This window comes from Drosophila santomea, chromosome 2L (assembly GCF_016746245.2).
Source record: "Drosophila santomea strain STO CAGO 1482 chromosome 2L, Prin_Dsan_1.1, whole genome shotgun sequence".
NCBI classification, from domain to species: domain Eukaryota; kingdom Metazoa; phylum Arthropoda; class Insecta; order Diptera; family Drosophilidae; genus Drosophila; species Drosophila santomea.
In genome coordinates this window covers 1,097,495-1,119,611 of record NC_053016.2, presented here as the reverse complement: position 1 = coordinate 1,119,611, position 22,117 = coordinate 1,097,495, and the positions used below count along the sequence as shown (strand labels likewise).

Genomic DNA, 22,117 nt, shown 5'->3' with positions numbered 1-22,117 from the left:
CTGCCCCGTCTCATTACCTTGTGTCAACAAGTCACGCCAGCTAAACAGCAACAAATGAGCCTCGTGGAAAAATATAAAAAAGTAACCCACCACAAACCCCCCCTATGTTTACCTCCGTGCAGGATGCAGGCCCAGATGAAGCCATTATGAACGTAGCCATTTTAGCAGAGCAGCCAGAAGGTTGGTCTTTATGGGTTCACACAAAATATACAAGTTATGAGTCCGATTGCGAGTCTCTGAAGATGTCGTCGCCCATTTGATTGGGAGCATCGATGTACAGGTCAACGGAGTCGTAGTCGATGGCGTCCAGTTCCTCATAGATCATCATGTCGTCAATGGCATAGTTGGGCTCCTGCGGAACGATTACTAATCATGATGACATATACAGGCTTCCAGGAAATGCCTTAACTTACTATTTTGGCGTACTTCCAGCACTCGATGGCCTTGTAGTTCTCGCCCAGCCTCAGGTTGATGAGCGCCAGGAAGCCCCAAACGTTGGGCACATGGGTGTCCAGGTGGGTGGCACTGACGAAGGACTCGAGAGCCATCTCCAGTTGGTCCAGCTTGTAGTAGGACTTGCCTATCATATAGTTGGCCACAATGGAGAGTAGTTGGCCAGCGAATGGGAAGTTCAGTGCTTCGATGCACTTGTTGTAGTTGCCCAGCTCGTAGGATATGTAACCCAGGCGCAGTCTGCTGACCTCAAAGAAGTCGCGCTGGTTCTCCTCGGGAGGCGGCAAGGTCAGGGCGCTCTCGTAGTACAAGGCTGCCTCCTCCAGGTTTCCCCGATAGAACTCCACATTGCCATTGATCTGGGCATTCATGGCGGCCTGCAAGGAAGGTTGAAACTCAAATCTGTGATCCCTAAAGGAGTGCGAACAACCCACCAAATAATCACCTTCCTCGCCCTCCTCGAACTCAAAGCTCTGGGGCACAAATTCCTCGTCCAGTTGGTTGAGCATCATGTCCATCTGCGTCTGGAGCATATAGCGATCCGCATCGCCGGCCAGATGCTCCACGGCGGCAAAGACCACCTGGGCGAACTCATAGAGGCCCAGGCGCGCAAAGGTTCTAAAGACCTCCAGGAACATGTTGCCCCGGCTCGTCGGTATGGTGATTTTAAGGTTCACATAGAGACCCCACAAGCTGTGCGGGGCATTGGAGGAGGAGTTGAGCCGGCAGTGCCCATAGTGATCCTCGAATCTCCAGTGGGCAAAGGCGCAGCCCGGCTCGTAGTTGAACCGCTTGTAATAGCAGTAGAGCAGGATCCATGCGTCCTGCTGGCGGGGATACCGCTCGGCGTAGTTGGTGATGCTCCTCAGGAGACACTCGATGCAGTCGGGCGCGGTTTCCGGGTTGTTTCGCGTGTCCACGTAGTTGATGTACAACTTAATCCAGCCCCTATGATATCGTATCGCTGAGGCATCACATTTTGTGGAATATTAAATGGCTTACGCAAAATAGTCGTGGGTGTCCGCCAGGTGATTCTTTTTGAAGTACACTCTCGCCTTTTCCAGATCGCCACGTTCCATGTAGGCAATCACCATGTAGAACCAAAAGCGCTCGTTGCTTGGATACTCCGTGATGGCCTGTAAATGGAGAAAAGTTGTGGGGAAATTGATAATAGAAAAACGTTTCCTTATCACTCAGATTTCCGAGTTTTTCCACACTTATTCAATTAGTTTTAAACCTATTGCAACTGACTAGTTATATTGGATTGTTGACAAATTTAGCAAGTAGATAGCTGTCTCTAACCACATTAATGATTAATTGTTTATATCCGAATTTCGTTCATTCATAACTGATACACTACTGTTATTCATTATACGCAATCTAATCAAATTAGCGTACAATTTTTGTGAATCACTTACAGGTTTTGATGAAGAATTTTCATATCCGGTTATATCATATCGGAAAGTTCATCAGAATTTCAAATCCCTTGTTCAATTAATCTTACATGACTCATTTCAATCCTAATTCAATACTGTTTAAGCAATTAAATTGCTCACAAACAAACAATAAACATTGCTAAATGACTGTTGATGGCCATTATTATATAGCTAAGTTGCTAGAACCTATTTATTAAGCTCCGATTCTTATAAAGAAAGTGTTTGATGGGATTGGTTACCCAAAACACCCAAAACTCATCAATGATTCACACTTCCACCGAATGAATCAATTAACTGACCTTTTCCATCAACAGGTTAGCGAGGTTTTCATCATTCACCATGAGGAGCAGCTTGACGGTGTTCAAGTAGTCGATGATGCGCTCCATCTGGATCTGCTTACTGATCGTGTAACTATCAAAGCCCTCGTTCTCGATCTGCTCCACCACTACGTGGACCCTGGGCTCCAACTCATTGTAGGCAAATGCACAGAGATTCTGGGGATTAGAAAAACATTGGAATCTAATATTCAATACTCCTGTGGACTACGCACCGCAAACTCGACGCTGGTATGCGTGAGAGACCTCGTGTTGTAGACACTGCCCACCACCTTCATGAGGATGTTGGTCAAGTTTTGAACGGCACAGCAAAAGTGCTGCTTCTTGTCCTCCAGCTTCATCACCTTCTTGTCGATGATGAAGGATATGCAGTCCCGGATGAACTTGTCGAAGCGAGCGTAGCTTTCCATTTGGATTTCGCCCAGGGTCATCACATTTTTGGAACCGTAAGGACGATCGCAGAAGAGCAGCCGGTTCTGCCGAATGAAGCTGTCGCGGAACACCTTCAGCTCCTTGTAGATCTCTCCAATCGGAGCCAGGAGGCACAACTTGATGATGGCAAATGTGGGTAGGGTTTTCGTACGCTCCACAGCCTTCAAGTTCATCATGCTCATCATCTTCTTGGGCCTAAGTTTTCCGAGGTAGTCCAGCTGGACGGCGAATCTCATATTCTGCACTGCTCAGAATAGAATGAAAATGATATAGGTTAGGATCCTTCCGATAGCACGAGTAGTATGTAATATATTTACCCCCTGGAAACGCCATGATGGACGGGTCCAGAACCCCTTGGAAAACCTTCTGCGGCTTGGCGGCCCCGAACGTTTGGAAGGCCTCCACGACGAGGACGTACTGCTGGCAGGTTATGGCGTAAGACAGAATGTCGGCCATACTCTGAGTCAGGATAAACCGGTGAAAGGAGTTGCAGACGAGGGCCTCGTCCATGACCGGGTCGATCTCCTCGAAGTCCGGCGTCATGGTCTCGGAGTAAAAGAGCTCAGAGAAGAGTCTGTGCATTTGAACCTCCATGGCCGACTTCAGTCCGGTCACATTCCAGGGGCTCACGCTGCGCCGGAAGGACTCGAACACGTGGTGGTTGTCCTGCAGGCAGATGATCTTCCGCTCCAGGTTTCCGAACTCGCAGAGCGGAATGAAGGTGTAATCGTTCCGGTCGCCGGGCAGCCGGGAGCGGAAGCTCACACGCACCCACAAGGTCTTCAGGTCCAGCACGTACTCATCCTTTAGGCAGTAGATGCTCTCAAAGGTCACGAACGCCATGTTGGTGAAGGTCAGCTTCTTGGCGATGGGCAGCAGGGTGTAGAGGTGCCACTCGGTGTGGACGGTGGAGCGCATCTCGTTGGGCACATCCGGCATGGGATAGAGGTAGAGCTCTTCGCAGATCATGCTGCGCCGGTGGCCGAACAACTTGATCACGTCCAGATAGCCCACGCAAAGGAGCACCAGCTTGACCGTCTCCTTGGCCCCGAAAACGTCATCGAGTACGTCATCCTGCGTGGTCGCCGTTTTGCCCGTCGATACAGTCAAGATCGAGTCTGAATCCGACTCCAGGTCGTGCTCCTCCTCCAGCTCCTCCAGCATCTCGTACGCCACTGGAATGTCCCTTCGCGGCGGAAAGACGCGCATGTACAGCTGAATGAGGAGCGGATTGTCCGCGGCATGGTTGATCCGGTCCACGTTGTCCTGCTGGAAGATGAGCGTGAACGTGGGCTTGGAGTGGAACTCCTCCTGCACAATGATTCCATCGGTGTTGTAGTGCTCGTCGCACTTCACCAGCAAACTGCCACCTTGACTAATGTGAATCTCCAGCGGATGCTGCGTGCGGGGCGTGTTGGCGATGACCGCCAGCTGGATGTACAGGAACACATTCGGTGGCTGTGGTTGGTTCTCCTGCTCCTCCTCCTTCTTCTTCGACCCCGCCCCTTTCTTTGCCTTCTTTGGCGGCATTTTAGCTTCACTTTTCAACTTTCGAATTGTGTTTTGCTTTTAACGGAAAAGTCGTTGACAGCGTAGACAAATAATACCAAGGAAATACCAAAATCGGTCGCACTTTTAAAATGCTTTTAAAGGAGCTGGGCCACCTTAAGGGTGATTTTAGGGTGATTATATGTTCGCTGTTATGAAAGCTTAATATATGCGTATAAATACGCATGTTTGTATTAACAGGCACATAAAATAACAAATTTGTATTTCGCTGTGCGCTTATTAGTATTTTTCTCTCGCCAGCCCTGGCATCGCAGTCAGCTGTTCGCCGTGCAAGCAGTGCTACCAACTGCTTGCGGCCGCCACACGTGAAGTGCGGGAATAAACAACCAATTGGTCGGAATCGGTGTGTAATTATGCAACAAATGCTGTGTGAAAACTGCCAAAAACTGCGTTAATTTGCCGTCACTTGCGTGGATAGTGTGCTTTTAGCTGCAGCTCATCGGAATGTATCGTTTGTTGGGTGCAAATCGGGCGGCAGCCGTGCAAAAAGCACTGCGAATACCGCCCACCGCTCACCCAACTACAACAGCAACAAACACAGTGTGCTGCGGCTGCGGATTTGCGCCTCCAAATTTCGTGAATTATCAGCAGTATTATCAAATGCTGTACCGCCGAATGCCGGCAGGTGAGTGGCGATAATGGGTAAAGCGGCAGCGATCAAATGCAACATGTGCTTTTCCATTGCAGGCGCAATTACAGCAACAACAACCACAACCACCCGCACACAAACAACAACACCCACACAAACTGATGCAGTGGCCCAGGCGAAAAAGAAGCGATTGCGCAAGCCCCGCTACGCCAAATACGTGGAGCTCCTGGAGGGTAAGTACCAGTAGTTGTCACAGTTGTTGGACCCCGAAAAAGCCGATCCTTTGCAGTCACCGAACAAGCCATCAGCGAGCGAAGATCGCGGGTGAAGCGGCTAAAGTCCAAGAAGCTGGCCGACTTCATACAGAAGGCGCAGCAGCAAATTCTGGAGCGTCGCGCCCGCGAGGACCGCAAGGATAAGAAAAGTAAAGGCGTAGTGGACCTGGCGCAGCGTCAGCCTGTGGAGTACCAGAAAATCGACATGGAGGCCTTGGATGGATCTATTCTAGAGTCCGGAATATACGATGATCGGCCTATGCTCTTTTTTGGCAAGGATGAGTACACCAAGCAGGTGATAGCGAATCCCGAGGAGGTGCAAAACATTCTCAAGAGCTTTCACAACTTTCGCGACATCATAGAGAGCATGGGAAATGATCAGCACGAGGCGGATTTCGGGTAAGGGTAACAACAGCAAAGGCTTAGCTATATGTCACTGTCAAGTTCGTTCTTTCGTCTGCTAGTCTGAGTTCCGCAAAAGTGCTTCCTGAAGAACACGAACTCCTGGATCCGTTCGAAGCCATCGAGCCATACATCAATCCGCTGGACAAAAGCAAACCTTCAGTAACAGCTGTGGCCATGCCCAATGCCAGTGCAGTCACAACCAAGTCGAAGAAACGGTGAGCAGTTTTGTCCAGATTTCATTATAAACTTCTCTAAACAAGTCTTTATTCTAGTTTCAAGTCAAAGGTTCACGTGAACGAGGAGCAAGAACGTCTGGCCAAGCAGCGGGCACTGCACATAAACCTGAACACATATCTGAATGTGTGCGTCTCGGCCAACATGCTGAATCGCGCCCTGTCCACCATCATTGCCTATCGCGGCAAAGTGAGAAAGAGTACTTTGCCGCACATGTCCGAAGGCCTCATCACCATCGATCTGTACAACATCCTTCTGCACGGCTATGCGGGTAAGGGATCCTTTGATCGATCCCAGGAGATCTTCAAGCTCATCGAAGAGGACGGACTGGCGTTCAATGAGCAAACCTACGCAGCCATCTTCGAGTGCTTGGGTCGCCTGGAACCGGATGAAGAGAATCACCAGTTCATATCCAAATACGTTTCCCGAGCTGAAAAGGAAGGAATGAGTTTGAATCAAATTATGGATAAGTCAAAGTTTGTCGCTGATCAGCGGGATATTACTTTGGATGCGATACGACGACTTCAACCGGATTTTAAGCCGGTCTATGTGCCACCGCAACTTGGATACGACAATGAACTGCTGAATCACCTCAACGAGCACGTTCTACCTGTTGGAGCTAAGGAAGAACCGGGAAAAACTGACTACGCCATAATGAACTCCAAGCGAGGCTATACCACAGCTCAATTGGAACAGCTAGCTCGCGAGCAACTTAAAATTGAGTTGGACGGCAGCATTACCATCAAGTCCATCGAGAAATCCAAGGAGTTTGCCAACTCCGAGAAATGCGTAGGCTACCTCTTAATTAATAGAATATTCTCTTATCTAAATATGACTATTTCCAGCGCGAACGCTTGAGGGAACTGGAGGACACGTGGCGCAAGCAAATCTCGGCAGCCATCGTACGGGATCTCAACACGCTGCGTGCCCAAGTTCGCTTCAAGCCACACGGCTTCATGAACTACTACACATATCTAAAGACCCTCGACGCCTCGCACTTTGCAGACATTCTGATTAAGGAGCTGTACAAGCTGGCCGAGGGCTCAGAGACATTCAGTCCGACAGTCGGTCAGCTGTACAAAGAACTCGGGCAGAAGGTGCAGCAACGATACCAAATTGAGCAGAAGAAACACAATGGCACGCTGGAAAAAGTTGGCGAGATATACAGTTCCTATTGTGAACTGTGGGGCAGTGGAATGTCGCAGGATAACTCGCGACAGGCTTGGCAGCGTCTCGTGCACGAGCAGCGGGAGAGTGGACCCAGCATGGATCTGCTAGAGGTGCCATGGCCGTCAAATGTCCTGACCGGCGTGGGTCGATTTTTGTACAATATTCTGATGCGCGACATCAAGATAGATGCGCATATTATGAGGCAGAAGAGCAAGGCCAAAGCGGCCACTCAGCCACAGAATCTGTTGCCCGCCTTTTACACTCTTTTCCGAAATCAAGGACGCTTTGTTAAAGAGGAAGTCAAGCCGCATCCGGTGCTCTCGAGATTATTCCGCGCTTCCCGCCAACAGACGCTCACGTTTGACTCCAACCTGGTGCCCATGCTGTGTCCCCCGCAACCGTGGAGTACTCCGCACAATGGTGGCTACCTACTAAACAAGTCCGAGCTGATTCGCCTGCCTCACCAAGCCATCCAGCAGTGGGACCGCATTACGGCTTCCAACCCGCAGCACCTGTATCCTGCCCTAGACTCTCTGAATCAGTTGGCCAGTGTGCCTTGGCGGGTGAACACCCAGTTGTTGGATGTGATAATAGGCGTGTTCCAGAACGGTGGCGATGCGAAATTGGACGTCCCTCAGCCGCCCAGTTCACTGCCTCCGCTTCCCATGTTGCCAGCTAAGGATGCCGAAGGCAATGCCACCTCCAGTGCGGATCGAGCTAAGGAATTCCGGGACAAGCTCGGACATCGAAGGAAGCAGGCCGAGATGTACAGCTTGTGGTGCGATGCTCTCTATAGGTTGTCGCTGGCACAGCATGTAAGTTTTCTTAGAGCCTCTGTTATAAATTGCCATTACAACCTTATTCGTTTTAGTACCGTGATAAAGTCTTCTGGCTGCCACACAACATGGACTTCCGCGGACGCGTCTATCCCGTGCCACCGCATCTCAATCACCTGGGCTCGGACCTGGCTCGTTCGATGCTCATCTTCGATCAGGCGCAGCCTCTGGGAGTGGATGGATTCAGTTGGCTTAAGCTGCACTGCATCAATCTGACTGGCCTGAAGAAGCGGGACTCGGTGAGGGAACGTCTTTTGTACGCGGAAGATATCATGCCAGATATCCTGGACTCTGCCGACAATCCACTCACAGGGCGTATGTGGTGGGCCAAATCGGATGAGCCGTGGCAAACGCTGGCGTGCTGCATGGAAATTGCCAATGTGCATCGCTCTCCCGATCCCGCTGCCTATCTGAGTCGCTTTCCCATTCACCAGGACGGTTCTTGCAATGGACTGCAGCATTACGCGGCCTTGGGAAGAGACGAAGCTGGTGCTCGTAGTGTTAACTTGGCACCATCGGCTATCCCGCAGGACGTTTACAGTGCGGTAGCCGCTTTGGTCGAGAAGAGTAGGAAAACGGATGCCCAGAACGGCCTCCATGTGGCGGACGCACTGGCCGGATTCGTGCGCCGCAAGGTGATCAAGCAAACAGTGATGACAACGGTCTACGGAGTGACTCGTTACGGAGCCAGACTGCAGATAGCGCGCCAACTAAAAGACATCGACGACTTCCCCAAGGACTGGGTGTGGCCTGCGTCCACATACTTGACCACCAAGACGTTCGAAAGCCTGCGCGAAATGTTCACATCCACGAGAGAAATTCAGGATTGGTTCACGGAGTGCGCCCGCCTGATTTCTGGCGTGTGCAGCCAGAACGTGGAGTGGGTCACGCCACTCGGTCTGCCAGTGGTGCAGCCCTACAATCGCCAGGAGATGAAGCACTCGCCTCGCACCGGCTTCAAGGTCTCTGCAAACATGCCCATGGACATGTACGAGCGACCAAACATCCTCAAGCAGAAGAACGCCTTCCCGCCGAACTTCATCCATTCGCTGGATTCCTCGCACATGATGCTCACCTCGCTGCACTGCGAGCGGCAGGGCATCACGTTCGTTTCGGTGCACGACTGCTTCTGGACCCACGCCAACACCGTGCCAGAGCTCAATCGCATGTGCCGGGAGCAGTTTGTGGCCCTGCACTCGCAGCCCATTTTGGAGCAGCTCTCCGCGTACATGCGACAGACGTACAGCTTTAAGGATAAGTGAGTAATGCAACTTTAATCTTTAGTGCATCAACTATTAACTATGCAATCTATTCCAATCAGCGACTTTACGAACGATGGTTCCGTGGAGGACCTGTCCAAGCGCCAGCTGAACCGCACTCTGAAGCAGCTGCCCCAGAAGGGAGACTTTGACCTGCGCAACGTACTCGACTCAGTGTACTTCTTCAGCTAGATACGACTTAAGCAACAACAGTGCCTAGGCTTAAACGTAGTCATTACTTTTAGTTAGCATACCAGTTAAATTTGTTGAACAATTCGGCTTTCGATACCAAAAACACGTTGGAAAACAGAAGCTACACAAGGCGCAGATTGGTTCGACGCCAAATGTGATTTTGTAACGATCTTACATTAAATTGATAAAAAAAAGCTTTTAAAGGACGTGCTGTAATCATTTTCTTAACTGAGTCTCGGATAAAGAAGGCAGAGAAAATATAACAAAATCATTTTGTTTATATAATGCAAGCCGTTTCCGGAAAACGCGTGCCTTCATATAAAGATCGATTGTATTTTCCATTTAATTCCAATTTTATTTTAATGCTACCTCAAGGTTTTTCATTGCGGTTTCGAGCTACTTGAACGTGTGGATTGTTTAGTTCAATTTGGCCACTACATGGCGAATACCACCTGCTTTCTGTGTGTGCGAACTCATGTGCAGACAGTGAATAGTATGTGAGTTTATCTTGTGCTCATTGCTATTTAAGTTTAAATATTTTTGAGTGCTTCGCTTTGTTTATAAATATTTTATTTAAAGGTACCTTTAACTCTTCTTGCAGCTTGTGTGAATTTTGCTGAAAGTGTTTGTTTCTTTTCCTTTGTACTTCAATTAACTTGTGGCAATTCCATTTGATTGCTTTTAATTTTTAGACTTACTCTTTTGCGTGGAGGGTTGCGAATACATTGATTTATGGCCACATCTCGATATTTTCAGTTCCGACCGCTTTTGGCTGCTGTTTATCACACTTTCTGTGCTGTGAAAGTGCAACATTTTGCTTATTTCAATAAAAATGCTTTCTTAGTGCTTTCTTATACTTAAATTTGGGGGAATATAACTCAACATTATCCCATGAGTTTTTAATAGAATGGTTGTCATACCCAGAACTTAGTTCTGTAATATTCACTTAGCTGAAATCGAAAGTGGTTTCCAAGTTTTTGACTTTCGACTCCATCCCGATTTGGCCAGTGGCGACCGCCTTGCTCCGCTTTCGTTTTCACTCACTCAGTCGGATTCCGATTCCGAGTGGGATGCTCATCGGAGCACGCCCTCGCTCGGACTCACTCCCCCATTTTACATGCGCCCACTTTGGCTGGCTACTGGTACTATCTCTGCCGCTGTTTCTGTTTCTGCCTCTGCCTCTGCCACCGGCTACCGGCGGCGTTGGCGTTGGCGTCAGCGTCGGCGTCGACTTTCTTTGGCCGCTCCGCTCTCATTTGTTTTTTTCGGCTCGGCGGCCGCTCGCTTCCGAGTTGCCGCTCAGTCTGAAAAGTTCATGTGACGCGTCGAGAACGTTGCGATTCGAGTCCGCTTCTGCCCGACTTCTGATTGCCGAGGCAACAGCGAGGGAATTCCGCATCTGGCATCTGCATTCGCATCTGCACTCGCATCTGCTGCACCTGCTCCGCCGCACAGGTGGATCGCCCAGGTAACGGGAGCAGCGCGGCGGCTGATTAGCTTTTTATCACCGCAAGTCACTGCAATCCATGGGATTGCGAGGGGAATGGGATGATCCGAGGGTGAAGAGCGGTTACCGCAGAGTGCAGTGCAAATTAATTTCAGCAAAGTGAATGTGTGCTAGACGACACTAAGCAGCCACCAAACAAGTACACTGAGAAAGGTTCTTGCAACCTCAAAAATGTACTGTGTGCAAGAAAATGAATGAAATTATTCAATTCATATTATATTTAGTACATTGAAACATAAGAACAGTTTAATCTGAGACAGTATGAGCAACTCAGGGAACTTGCAATCTTAAAGTGTGAATGCGTATTCAGTGTAAGGGAATTCTCTTAACTTAATATAATATGAATACAAATGAACTTGTCGCCTCCTCGTAGTTTGTGCTCATCCCCGGTGTTTGGCCAGTGTGACTCTCTGGCTCTGGTGTTCTGGTTTTCCCAGCTGAAGCTAAATCTTTCGGGTTTTCGCGTGCCCTGATGTCTTGATGTGTCTTTTGTGTGGCCAAATGCAAGTGAATTGTGCGAGTGGCAGTGGATAAATGACCGTTCATAAACGAATAAAGGCGCTATCTGGGTGTCGCCCTTATCGCGCTGAATACCGCATTAAAACTAATTCAATTAGGGGCCATGTGAGCGGGGGCATGCAAATTGCATGAAACGCTCCCAATCGCATCAGTAGCATATATGCGCACATATTGATAAAAACTAAAAAAGAAATCTTGTAATTGGGACAATGGTGCGGGTGCAGAGGGGACTTAGTTGCCAGTTTGTTCGCTGCTCGTGATAATGTCATAATTGACGGCCTGTGGACGGGTTTGATTGAATTTGCAGGCGAAATTGAGTTGCAAATGAGTTTGACAGCAAGTGACGAAATTATCGCAGCGCATTTGATAAAAAATTGATAGGGCCTCGACACGATTGCAATTGAAAAGTTTTTAAATGGAAATTAACCCTTTTTAGAGTGGCTTGTTAAATAAGCATTTATGTACACAATGCACACGGAGCGTATACGTAACATGCACACTAGTTGAAAAAAGGAGAAAACTCTCATGGAAAATTTGCTAGAGATACCAAACTATGTTTCAATTAAAAAGGACTTGCAAACAGTTATCTAAACTTCATAATTCCCCAAAAAGTTCTTCTTCCCAGCGCCACTGGGCGTATACGTAATATAGGAGAAAACCCATTAGCAGTGGAACAGAAGAACTCCTCCTAGGCGGTAACACGCTTGGTAGAGAGTCGACACGATTTCAATTTAAAACAGTTAACAATCGCCACGAATAGTGAAATGATTTTTATGGGCCAATCGTGCGTATGCGTAATATGTGTGTGCCCCGTATAATTCCGCCGCCTTTTACGCCTTCCACTCGCGACGCCTTTTAGGCCATATTTTGCGGTGTGCGAGCATCGCTTTGTATTTGGCTTTAATGGAAAAAGTGTGTCCGTACATCAAATGGGTTATTATCCATTTTGCCAAGCTGGAAATGGCCATTTAAATTTATAGTCCTGGCCTGCCATGTGGCGTGTGGCACGCCGTCGGAGGATGAAGTGCCCATGATGAAGTGATGGTGTATGGTGATAGCAATGCATATTGGGTGCCAACTGGTGGGACTGGGTTTTATTTTATTTGCTTAGAGTTATTGCTTTGTTACCGCACCCGAAGTGGTAAAATCAGATAGTAGTGAGATAAACGCGATGCGTATTTTCCCTTCACATGCTGACGCAAGCGCAAGCATCTTGAAATTCCAGCCAAATAGTTTGTGGAATATTTTCGCCCCCAAATTTAATCGGAGCTCCGAACTATTCAGCAATATTTTTGCCAATATCAGCGCTGTCAATATCACTTTCCATGCGCTTTTCTCCGCCGCCAAAAAGGTTGAGTCACTCTTAATGCGTTCCCGGACAACTGAATTTACGCCGTGACTCAGCACGGGATATTTATTGCATATTTAAGCTACAAGAATATCCATTCAATGCCAGCGATGTCAGGAAAGGATGATGGCTTCCCGCGCCACAGAGCACACAGTTCGCAAATCCAGCAGCCGCGGGTCGCGAGATAAGAAGTCAGTCACTTGCAGCCAGCTGTCAACCTAACCACTCGCCGCTTACCGCCTGTCACCGCCCCAATCCCACTGTCCACCCACCATTCTCCACCCCCTCCCCATTCTCATCGCGTGCGCTGCGACCATTATCGGGCATGGGGAAGGGGGAGGGGGGCAAATCAAGTCAAGTGCGAGTGCAGGCAGAGATTACGCTTTTTGGCAGCTCACTTTTCGGCCGCCGGAGGCACTAACAGAAATCCGGCGACAAGAGCGGTAATTTATGGGGAATGCCATTGGAAAAATATTAGAAAGCGAGATTAAATATGAAAATATTTAAAAGCATTGTTGGGAATAGCTTAAAGTATATTTTGCTCATTTATTTGATATTTACTTACAAAGAACTATAGCATTACTTTCCCCTAACTTATTATTGCATTTATTTACCTATTTAAATGGTAAATACTCCTTACCTGCGTGTTCTTATACTTGCGTTTATAACATCCATTATGTTTCCCTGATTTTCTTACTCTGCTGCCATTTGTCACTTGGCCGCCTGGCGTGAGCAATTAGACCAGCTCTGAAAAACCCAAATCAGACAATCTGACCACTTGTGCCTCCATTTGGGACTGCATTGATTTCCACTTTGGGAAAGCCGTGCGACGGGCCTCCTTTCGCTTTCGCTTTCGTTGGTGTTATTTATGGATGCGAATTAATGTACAGCTGGCATGCACAACAACACTGTGGGCCAAACGCGAAGGGACATGGCCAATGCCAAGGCGGCAGCACTTCACTTTGTTTGCCTAAATGCGGTGCTGTCGTCCATTTCGGGTGCCATTATTACGAGCGTTTCCGTTCGGAGATTTCCGGTGATTATTTCGCTGCTGGCTGGGAATAGTCATGGTTTGGGGCTAGTGGGGTAGCTTCCAACTCGAAGTCCTGTAGTCCTGATTGAATTAAGCCAAACGATCCTGGCCAGCAGTGCATAATGACACGCAGCTTAATTATAATCCCCTCGCAAACGGCACACCTGGCCCACTTACTTTAATTGAAATTGATGGCGCTGGCTCCCAGTTGCAGATACATATACCAGATACTAGATACCAGATACCAGATACAATTTGTAACCGTTCGACACTCAAAATTTCACCTGACAGCCAGCTGCCGAACAATCGGTGGTCTGAATGCAGTAGTAACACCGCTGATGTTTCGTATCGATTAAAAGTGCCACACACAATTGTGCCAAAATGTATTTGCTGCTTTTATCGTTTTCTGAAATATTAAAGGCATGTCAAACAATGCGCCAAAGGCGGCTCAATACACGGTTCTCTTTTGTTTCTGTTTCCACTGATATAGGATTGTTTGGGAAGTAGGGGTCTTATGAGGTGGGGCAAATCGCTAGGTTTGGCCCACACGAATGTACTAGATACTTACATATATATACATTTGTACCTATGAGATACTCAAAGGCAGAAGCTAATGCAAAAGCCACAGAAAAGCCAAGTGGCGGAAATGCTAGTAGAAAACAAATAAAAGAACAGGAAAGAGGGCAAATTAAATTGGGGCAATGCGAACGAGCTATACACTTTTTACAAAAATGATTAAGTTGTTTAAGTTCTTAAAAATATGTAATGCAATGTATGTATGCAAGACAACTTCAGTTAGTTTCTATACTTTAATGACTTCTGTTTCGAATTGTCACACTGATTATCGCAACTTGCAAAAGCTGTTATCTCACAAGTTAACACATTTTCCGACTTTCCTCCACGGCCAAGTGGAAAACGCGTTGGCTTTACACTTGCTTACAGCCAAGCTGACAAGGCCAGTCACTTCGGCGAGCCAAGGTCATCCAGAGGTTGGCACATATGAATATGCAAGTGCGACAAAAATACCCCTTTTGATATCAATCCGCAGCCGAATCATTAATCGCCGAGCCAAGCAACTTTATTAGAGTATGCAGAAAGCGATGGAAGAGGGAATAGAATTGTGGCAAGTTGAACGTGCTGCTGAGCTGGGCATTAATAGGTTTTTGACTTGCCATAAAACTGGCAGAGCAGAGCAACAGAACCCGAAAGCAGAAGCCACAATCAAAGAGAGTTGTCCACTCTGTCAGCGGTGGAATGACATGGCTAAGATGGCCGAGATGGCTGAGATGGCCAAGAAAATCCCCTCCTGAGCCGGAGTGAGTAGAGCGAAGCTTAAATTGCTCGTTGGCCTTTAAAATCAGATTTTGGCCAAAATCAAAAGGGGCAGCGATGTTCATGTAACATTTTGGCAGCTCTTTTCGGGCCTTGATTAGGTTCGCCCATTCGAGTTGCCTTCGTAATTGGCCTGTTGCGGGTCTGTGGCTAATAGCATTTGACCGGTAATTGGCCACGTTGGGTTGGGAAATTAATGCGATTCTCCTGCACCGAGTGGCCGTTGCCATGGCACTTCATAATTACCATGGGATTCCATCCACCTCCACTCCGCACACCTGAAAAATTGACCAAAAAACTAGAGAATTGACGCAATTAGGTTGGTTCACATCATTTTCTGTCCGGCCATCGCCATCCCATAATATCTGAGATATTTTTCGGAGAAGTTACCAAAAAAGGTGAAGCCCGCATAACGAACTCTTTTCTCTTTCTTGTTGCCCCTTCCGCTCGATTTTCAATTTGTCAACGGTTTTGTGTTACGTGTCCCAAGTCTAGACGACAACTTAATCAGTGAAAAAGCTGTGGGCCCATGAATTGAATTGCCAGCCAGTAAATAAATGCCACCACTGTCTCACTGACTGTTATTCTCATTCGCTGGTTTGCTGCGAAATACGAGCTGGCTGTGAAATATTACCACTAAATCAATCTACACAACATCCCATGGCATCTAAAGGGTTACATGCATGAATCCAACACTTTCCCTTGCCAGTTTCTAGACACAAACTTTAAGTTTCCTCCAATTGATTAAAGACTTGAAATGGATGGGCAACAGGGTCACGAGTCCTTCCTCCTACCAGTCGACTTGTTGGCAGCCTTGAACTCGGCGGGTAAACAAATTTATTATCAGTTTAGTTGCATTTTTTCCATTTCGTTCGATTCGAATCCATTATATTAATGTCTATTCATTTGTTCTCCTTCGCTTCATGCACACACACCCACACAAGTTCGCATTGTGTTCTTCAATAGAGAAGCCCATCAGTTTTCAGTGCTTTTCCGTCCCTCATTTATCTATTCAATCAGAAAGTCAACCAAGTCGGAAAAGCAGAGCTCCTTGCCAAAAACAAATAAATTGAACATTTTAAGACGGTCGAGGCTCCTGGACTACGAGTACGTGGCTCAACTTGTTCAAAAATTCATTTTGCTCGGCGCTTTTCTGTTTACTCAGTTGCAGTGCGGGGCTGCATGTTGCTGATTTCCATCTCAGCGTTTTCCGTTTTCCGCTTTCCCCGCAATTTTCCTGTTGCTCCCGACTCACTCACTCAGTCACCTATCTCCTCCGCTCCATCTCACTCCCACACGCCGTCCGCTTGCTATTTTATTTGCTGATTTAATCGCGTCTTGAAGCTTCCTTCCTGTGATGGCTTGTGGGGCAGGGGGCTGGTGGCTAGTGGGAAATGGCTGGGAAATGAGCGGGCAAATGGGCGGGGAAATGAAGAGGGGGAGGACTGGGCAGTCTGCTAGGCAGAGGGCAGTGGCATTTCGGAGGCGTAGTTGCCGACACGCGCACACAGACTCATAATCAAACGTAATGTGCTGTGAGGCAATGGCAATCTATAACCACCGGCCATGCAACAGCTGGCCCTCGGCGGCAAAGGGGGGGTTTATTCGGAAGGGGGGATTGGGGAAAGCAAGCGAAAGATGAGAAAATGATTGCGAAACTGGCATAGCAAGTCTTCAGTTGTCTTCGCTCCATTTGAGTTTCGAGAACTCTATACGCCTGTTATTAAATCCGATGAGACTGCCACCGAATTCCCGGAACTTTGATTCCATTTCGAACTTGAGAAGGCTCCATACACGCCGTATGTACATTCCCTGCCCGCTGAATAATTACATAATCAATTACTACGTTGTTCCATCACTTAGCCGAGTGCGCTAATCATTGGATCAATTGTCTAACCGGCAAAGTTTGTGTGTCTGTCGTGTGTTTGCTCTATGGCCCACGTTTCACCCAATTATCCGCTGCAAGTCTCTGTGAATTTCCTTGAGCAAAGCGACTCATTAATTGAATTAAACAGATCGATGGCATGGAATCGAGCATGCGAGCTGACAGGCTTAAAGAAGAAATGTCGAAGTTGGAACATCTTAATCTCGGCTAGCAAGTAGCTCGTCGTCTGTAGAGCACACTGCTGGTCAATGACAGACAGTAGAGTGTCTTTGACTTCTACTTCTGCTTGTGCTCGCTTGTTTGTTTTCACTTTTCACGTTCACGTTTGCCACTCAGCCATTCGTTTGCCTATGCCACAGACACATGGCAGCCACTGTGTTTGCTCAATAAGTCAGCCGTGGGGGCGTCCACGGGGCGTATACTCTATGTGCACATCGCTGACGTAGTCGCCTCCATCCACTCCAACCACTTCATCCACTTGCCACGCGAGCCGTCGTCGTTGGCGGCGACAAGGCAACCGAATGTGTCAAACGGCAATAATCAGTCCCAAGGCGAAGCCAGTTGACAATGCTCGCACATCCTCGCTAACAGGCAAGTAAAGCCATTAGAACTGGCAGAATCTCGAGGCACTGAGGAAATGTTTTTTTTTGCACCCGCTTAGGCTTATTGTACCACGCGGCGTATGCGTAACATTCGCAGCATCCCGAGCCGTCGGCAGTTAGCCATACATAAACTTTTCGCCCGCGCCGGCTGACATGGGTTAAGGCGTTGGGTTCGACGTTAAACCCCAAGGAGATGAGGATGACCTCGGGCTCCGTCCGAGCGTTAACATAGCGTCAGACCCCTTGTCGCTGTCACTCGGATCGTCTTATCAGGCGAATTGAGCTCTCATTCGCACGCAGCGAATAAGTTCGCAAAAAAGAGAAGTAAGTGGGACGGAAAAGCGCGGAAAGCCAGCCGAAGTGGAAAATACTCTAGATACTTTCATGTATCAACCTCTTTCACTACTAAAGTCCTAGTTCGATTGGTTCGGTAAGCTGTTGCCTAATTCATGTCGTTTGTTTGAGCTGCCACTTTCGCTCGGCCAACTAATCGCTCACAGGTTGTTCCCAGGCAGGACACTCGCAAGGACTCGTAGACAAATTGACAGGATCATGCATCTATAAATAGGGGGCCAAGTATAGGGACACCAACTCGGGCATCCGGGAGATTGATTGAATTTCTGGCGCAGAAGGAGTGAGGGCTGCCACCTTAGTTGCCAGGTTAGTGTAGATAGTGGAGGACCCCTTGGAAAGAGTGCGAAACGGCGGCAGTGCCTATGTACACATATCTGTGGAGCAGGGGGCTGCCACATAGGATCTCAGAAGTACACAGATACACAGATACAGTGATACACAGATACACAGATACACAGCTACAGAGATACACAGAGGTAGAGTCGCCGTTTGACTGCACTTGATGAAGTCGACTAAATTGACTTTATTGTTGTGCAAATAGGCACTCGCGCTGCTCGTTAAGTAGGTATTATAATAATATATTTACATACATGGTGGAGAGGGGGCGGGTTCTTGTGCAAACAGTGCGTGCGTGCGTCTGCCCGTCGCACTTAAATGTTATAAATAAATAAAACATGGGCATGCTGCGACACCCAGCAGCGCTATAAATATTTCATGGGACCCCAAACGCACAAAGGCTTTGTCATTTGAATAAATAATTTTCAATAAGGTTTAAACAAATTAAGTGTAAATTGAATTAAATGCCCGCCTGCAGTGCCTGCAGCTGCGAGTTTCGCGTCATGCGAACCAAACGGAATTATTTGCCTTTCAGATTTTCCTTCCTCTTTGTGAAGCGAATGAAAAACTGCCACTGCCTCGTTTTGCGGGTTGCAGAAGGGCTTTAAATGTAAACCACCGCAGTTCATGCACTTTCAATTGTTTGTTCCCCCCCCTTGCAATTTAAAATATAAATATTGTGTTTGGAAACAATAACGATCATGTGCATAATATGGCTGAGGTTCAAGTAAAAAACATGGGGAAAAGCATATTGTAAATGCCAAGTAAATTTTAATTACACCTGTCTGTGGAAAAAGAGCACAAAGCGCAGAAAATATGGGACATGGAAATTCTTGCATAAATTATGCAAATATGGCTTAGTTAGCCTTCGAACTCACTTCTGATAAAACAGTGTATTTACCAGCAAATAAATATATGAATTTACATAGTGACCAGCGAAAAAAACCCACTTTTGTTGTGATACATTTTTCCAGCGAATTCTAAAAATATTTCCCGCACTTATCAGCCATGAAACGCTAATCATTCGTACCAGATTTAGCTCATCTGTTGCCATTGACACTCGCTTATGATTCCTGAAATGTGTTTTGCCGACTCCATTGGCTTATTTTGGGCACCCATTTCAGAGCTTATCTAGTCATAATAAACGGAATGGTATTTCACTTTATGAATGAAACTCTTTGTTCATTACTCTGGAGATTGTCAATAAAAATAGCAATTGGCCATTCAGTTTATTTGCACAATATTGGCTGGTATTAAAGCAAAGCTTCTTCGGGTGAAATGACATGTGTACAAGTATATATATCTGAGTGAAATTAATCTTTTGCACATGAACAAAGTGTGTTGAAGATAATGTGATAATATTTTGCCCGTTAGCCCAATTCTGTTTATGCTTCCACATGATTAATTTGAAATGTTTGATTAAACGGCCAAGCGTAAATTTCATTTTACGAGCATGAGCATTACAATGAATTTGTAAACGGGTATATCGCAGAAGGTTACCCATGGCCGGTCATTAATCTTCGGCGTTTTAGCTGAGTTTTCACGCATTTGCACCCAGACATCAGACCCACATCAGGCACATAATCCAGCCACTGCCCAAATATCCAAACACCCAAATACCCAAATAACTGAATAACCTAATACCCAGTTACTCAGTTGTATAGGTATTCACATACCCCGCTCGGTGGAAACAGTTTCGACTGGGCTGCGAGTGCGTTTAATTAATATTAATTTGCATTCCATGGCTCTGAAACTGAAGCTGTGTCGACGTGTGACTCCCGGGGGCTTGGAAAGAGGAGCGCGAGGAGGTGGCCAATCCATTTGGGACCCAACAAAGTGATCAATGGACCCAATCAATGGCAGTGGCACGTCTGAAAAGCGCGAAAAGGCTGGGAAAATATCTCTTTAACACGATTTTGGGCAATGTGTCCCACTTGTCAGTATTACATTTAAAATATGTGATATACTTGTTAATGAGCTTAATTTATACTTTTTTATTGAAAGTAATGTACTGACGTACAAAAGTTATGCTATCATTATTTTGCTTGAAACCCTAGTGCTGTTTTTATAATTTTTCCACCCAGGGTATCTGCTGGTCGGCACACCACATACTTATGTTCATGCTCGCCTTGCGGCTCTGCGCAATTTTTGATTGCTTTCAATGGCGCTTAAGCTGCCGCTCCCCGGCGACTGTATCTGTATCTGTATCTATATATCTGTATCTGTATCTATATCTGTCTCTGTATCGGTAACGGTATCTGTATCTGTGTGTGTTTTGGGCTTACTCGCGGGCATTTCGGTGTGGGTGTGCGCCTTTTAATCGCCTCAATAGATTTGACATTCAGTTAACAGAACACTTTATTTCGCTCACTGTCTGCGGCAGCCAGAGTTTTTCGAGCACTTTGGCCACTTGGCGGCGCTTAGCGGTGCGTGGCTCATAATTTAACTTCTCAGCGGAAATTCCCACAAGCTGCTCCCCCTCCCCTTCCCACCACGCCCCATTTTAGACCCAACTCGATCCACAGCACCTACAAATTATATGCACACGGCAGAAGACAGCGCCCGAAAAAAGAAAAATACGAAATAAAACCGAGGAAAGCAATTTGAAAATTTACGACATTCTACACTCATTACACCTTATGGGTTTTCACGTTTTTCTATATCAGCTTTGCCACCCTTTTTTTCTGTTTTCTTGGTTTTTGGCCAAGGCGGCGGTCTGCTGGTGCCACGCCCCCTGCGTCCAGGTGCGCCCATGCGAAATTCGCGTACAACTTCGGCGCGACTTTTGGGTTTTTGTATGCAAATTTCCATTTCTTGTTCCGACGCTTTTCTTTTTGCTCATCTGTTTTTCGCCCTTGTGCTGGGAAAATTTCGCTGTTGTCGTCGTCGTTTATTCCTGACTTCAGTTGACTTGGGCTTGGCTTAGAGCTGTCCGAAAGGAAAAACTTATAACAGCACAGTGGCGGAAATTTTCCAGTCTTATCGCTAGTTTGCTGTTCGAAGAGTGTGGGTTTTCCACCACCCTGCTTTCCCTGCCCAAAGTACAAGTATTTGCATTATTATTGCTGGCTCTATTTTTCTGCTCCGGCATCGGGGAATTACCTATACTCGTAATGACCATCGGTCGGTTACTCCGTGGCTTTCGTCTGCTGATGGATGACTTCCTCTCGTTGGAAATTTCGCGATCATTAGGCACCGAAGTTCTGCTTAAATGGGAAAATTAAAACGGACGTGGGAAAACAACGTAAAAACGCTGCTACATTTAGCTGCTGCTGGGGAAAATGCTTCTGTGATTCTGCCATCCTGAAGTTTGGAATTTTTTACAAAGAATATCGAAACAAAATTATAATAAAATAAGTTGGAATTTCGTGTTTAACTTTGCATTCCTTTGTCCGCAGTTTTCGCTTCTTTGATTCCCATTATTTGCTTATTCAACTTTTTTATTACACTCGGCGAAAGTTGGGCGCCTAAAGCAGTTTCTACAACTTATTCGCTTTATTATTATTACTTCCTTAACGGAATTTGTGTGCCATTTGTATAGATTCGGTGGCCATTGGCTTCATGATTGGTTTGAAAATACAAATGCACCCCCCTTTTTCTGCCTGTGCACTCATTCATCCACTTTAGTGCCGTCGAGTCTTGTTCTCATTGTCGTCGTTATTTGTTGTTGGACTTGTAAGTAGCTCAAATGGGGAAAATGGGCGAAAGTGGGCCGGGTATAACGACATCGTTCAAGTTGAAGGACATGACTGAATTTCGGTCGCTGTAGTTTTTGCTCCTGCTTTATGAAATTCAAATTGCAAATGGAAAATAAGAAGGTGAATGGCGAATGGCGAACGACGAACAAGAATCAGTAATGAATTCTCGGGTCTGCTTTACGGAGCGTAAAAACTAATTAATTACATGTGCAGATTGTGATAAATTCCATTTACCGGGCTCTTTTCACTCTAATTATTCATTTTTATTGCATTTGCCGCTTCATAATACCATTTCCATATTTCACCATGGCTGCCACA

General features: G+C 46.8%; 2 protein-coding genes across 3 annotated transcripts; one reads left to right on the top strand and one right to left on the bottom strand.

Annotated features, from left to right (window-relative positions):
- Positions 1–167: 167 nt before the first annotated feature.
- On the bottom strand, positions 168–4,238 carry LOC120458664. 2 transcript variants are annotated; one of them, XM_039646397.2, is made up of 7 exons: positions 2,974–4,238; positions 2,440–2,900; positions 2,189–2,383; positions 1,456–1,589; positions 888–1,401; positions 414–830; positions 168–352 (listed from the first exon to the last, which is right to left on the bottom strand). In XM_039646397.2, the coding sequence occupies exons 1-7, from the start codon at positions 4,184–4,186 to the stop codon at positions 215–217; spliced, it is 3,072 nt and encodes a 1,023-aa protein (XP_039502331.1). In that variant the 5' UTR covers positions 4,187–4,238; the 3' UTR covers positions 168–214. The 2 variants fall into 2 exon arrangements, with proteins under 2 accessions (XP_039502331.1, XP_039502332.1); XM_039646398.2 differs by having other exon boundaries at positions 229–366.
- A 264-nt stretch (positions 4,239–4,502) lies between these two features.
- On the top strand, positions 4,503–9,388 carry LOC120452002 (DNA-directed RNA polymerase, mitochondrial). Its single transcript, XM_039636039.1, has 8 exons — positions 4,503–4,850; positions 4,913–5,047; positions 5,104–5,488; positions 5,554–5,709; positions 5,767–6,517; positions 6,574–7,713; positions 7,770–8,992; positions 9,056–9,388. Exons 1-8 carry the CDS (start codon positions 4,670–4,672, stop codon positions 9,183–9,185), a joined length of 4,101 nt encoding a protein of 1,366 aa, XP_039491973.1. The 5' UTR covers positions 4,503–4,669; the 3' UTR covers positions 9,186–9,388.
- The last annotated feature ends 12,729 nt before the right edge of the window (positions 9,389–22,117 follow it).

What these genes read in the sequence shown, in the direction of transcription:
- LOC120452002 (XM_039636039.1), top strand. Translation starts at nt 4,670, where the DNA reads ATGTATCGTTTGTTGGGTGCAAATCGGGCGGCAGCCGTGCAAAAAGCA. An exon ending in ATACGTGGAGCTCCTGGAGG is followed by an intron (nt 5,048 to 5,103) that starts GTAAGTACCAGT and finishes GATCCTTTGCAG; the next exon opens with TCACCGAACAAGCCATCAGC. An exon ending in CAGCACGAGGCGGATTTCGG is followed by an intron (nt 5,489 to 5,553) that starts GTAAGGGTAACA and finishes TTCGTCTGCTAG; the next exon opens with TCTGAGTTCCGCAAAAGTGC.
- LOC120458664 (XM_039646397.2), bottom strand. Translation starts at nt 4,186, where the DNA reads ATGCCGCCAAAGAAGGCAAAGAAAGGGGCGGGGTCGAAGAAGAAGGAG. An exon ending in ATACCAGCGTCGAGTTTGCG is followed by an intron (nt 2,384 to 2,439) that starts GTGCGTAGTCCA and finishes TCTAATCCCCAG; the next exon opens with AATCTCTGTGCATTTGCCTA. An exon ending in GCGAGGAAGGTGATTATTTG is followed by an intron (nt 831 to 887) that starts GTGGGTTGTTCG and finishes CCTTCCTTGCAG; the next exon opens with GCCGCCATGAATGCCCAGAT.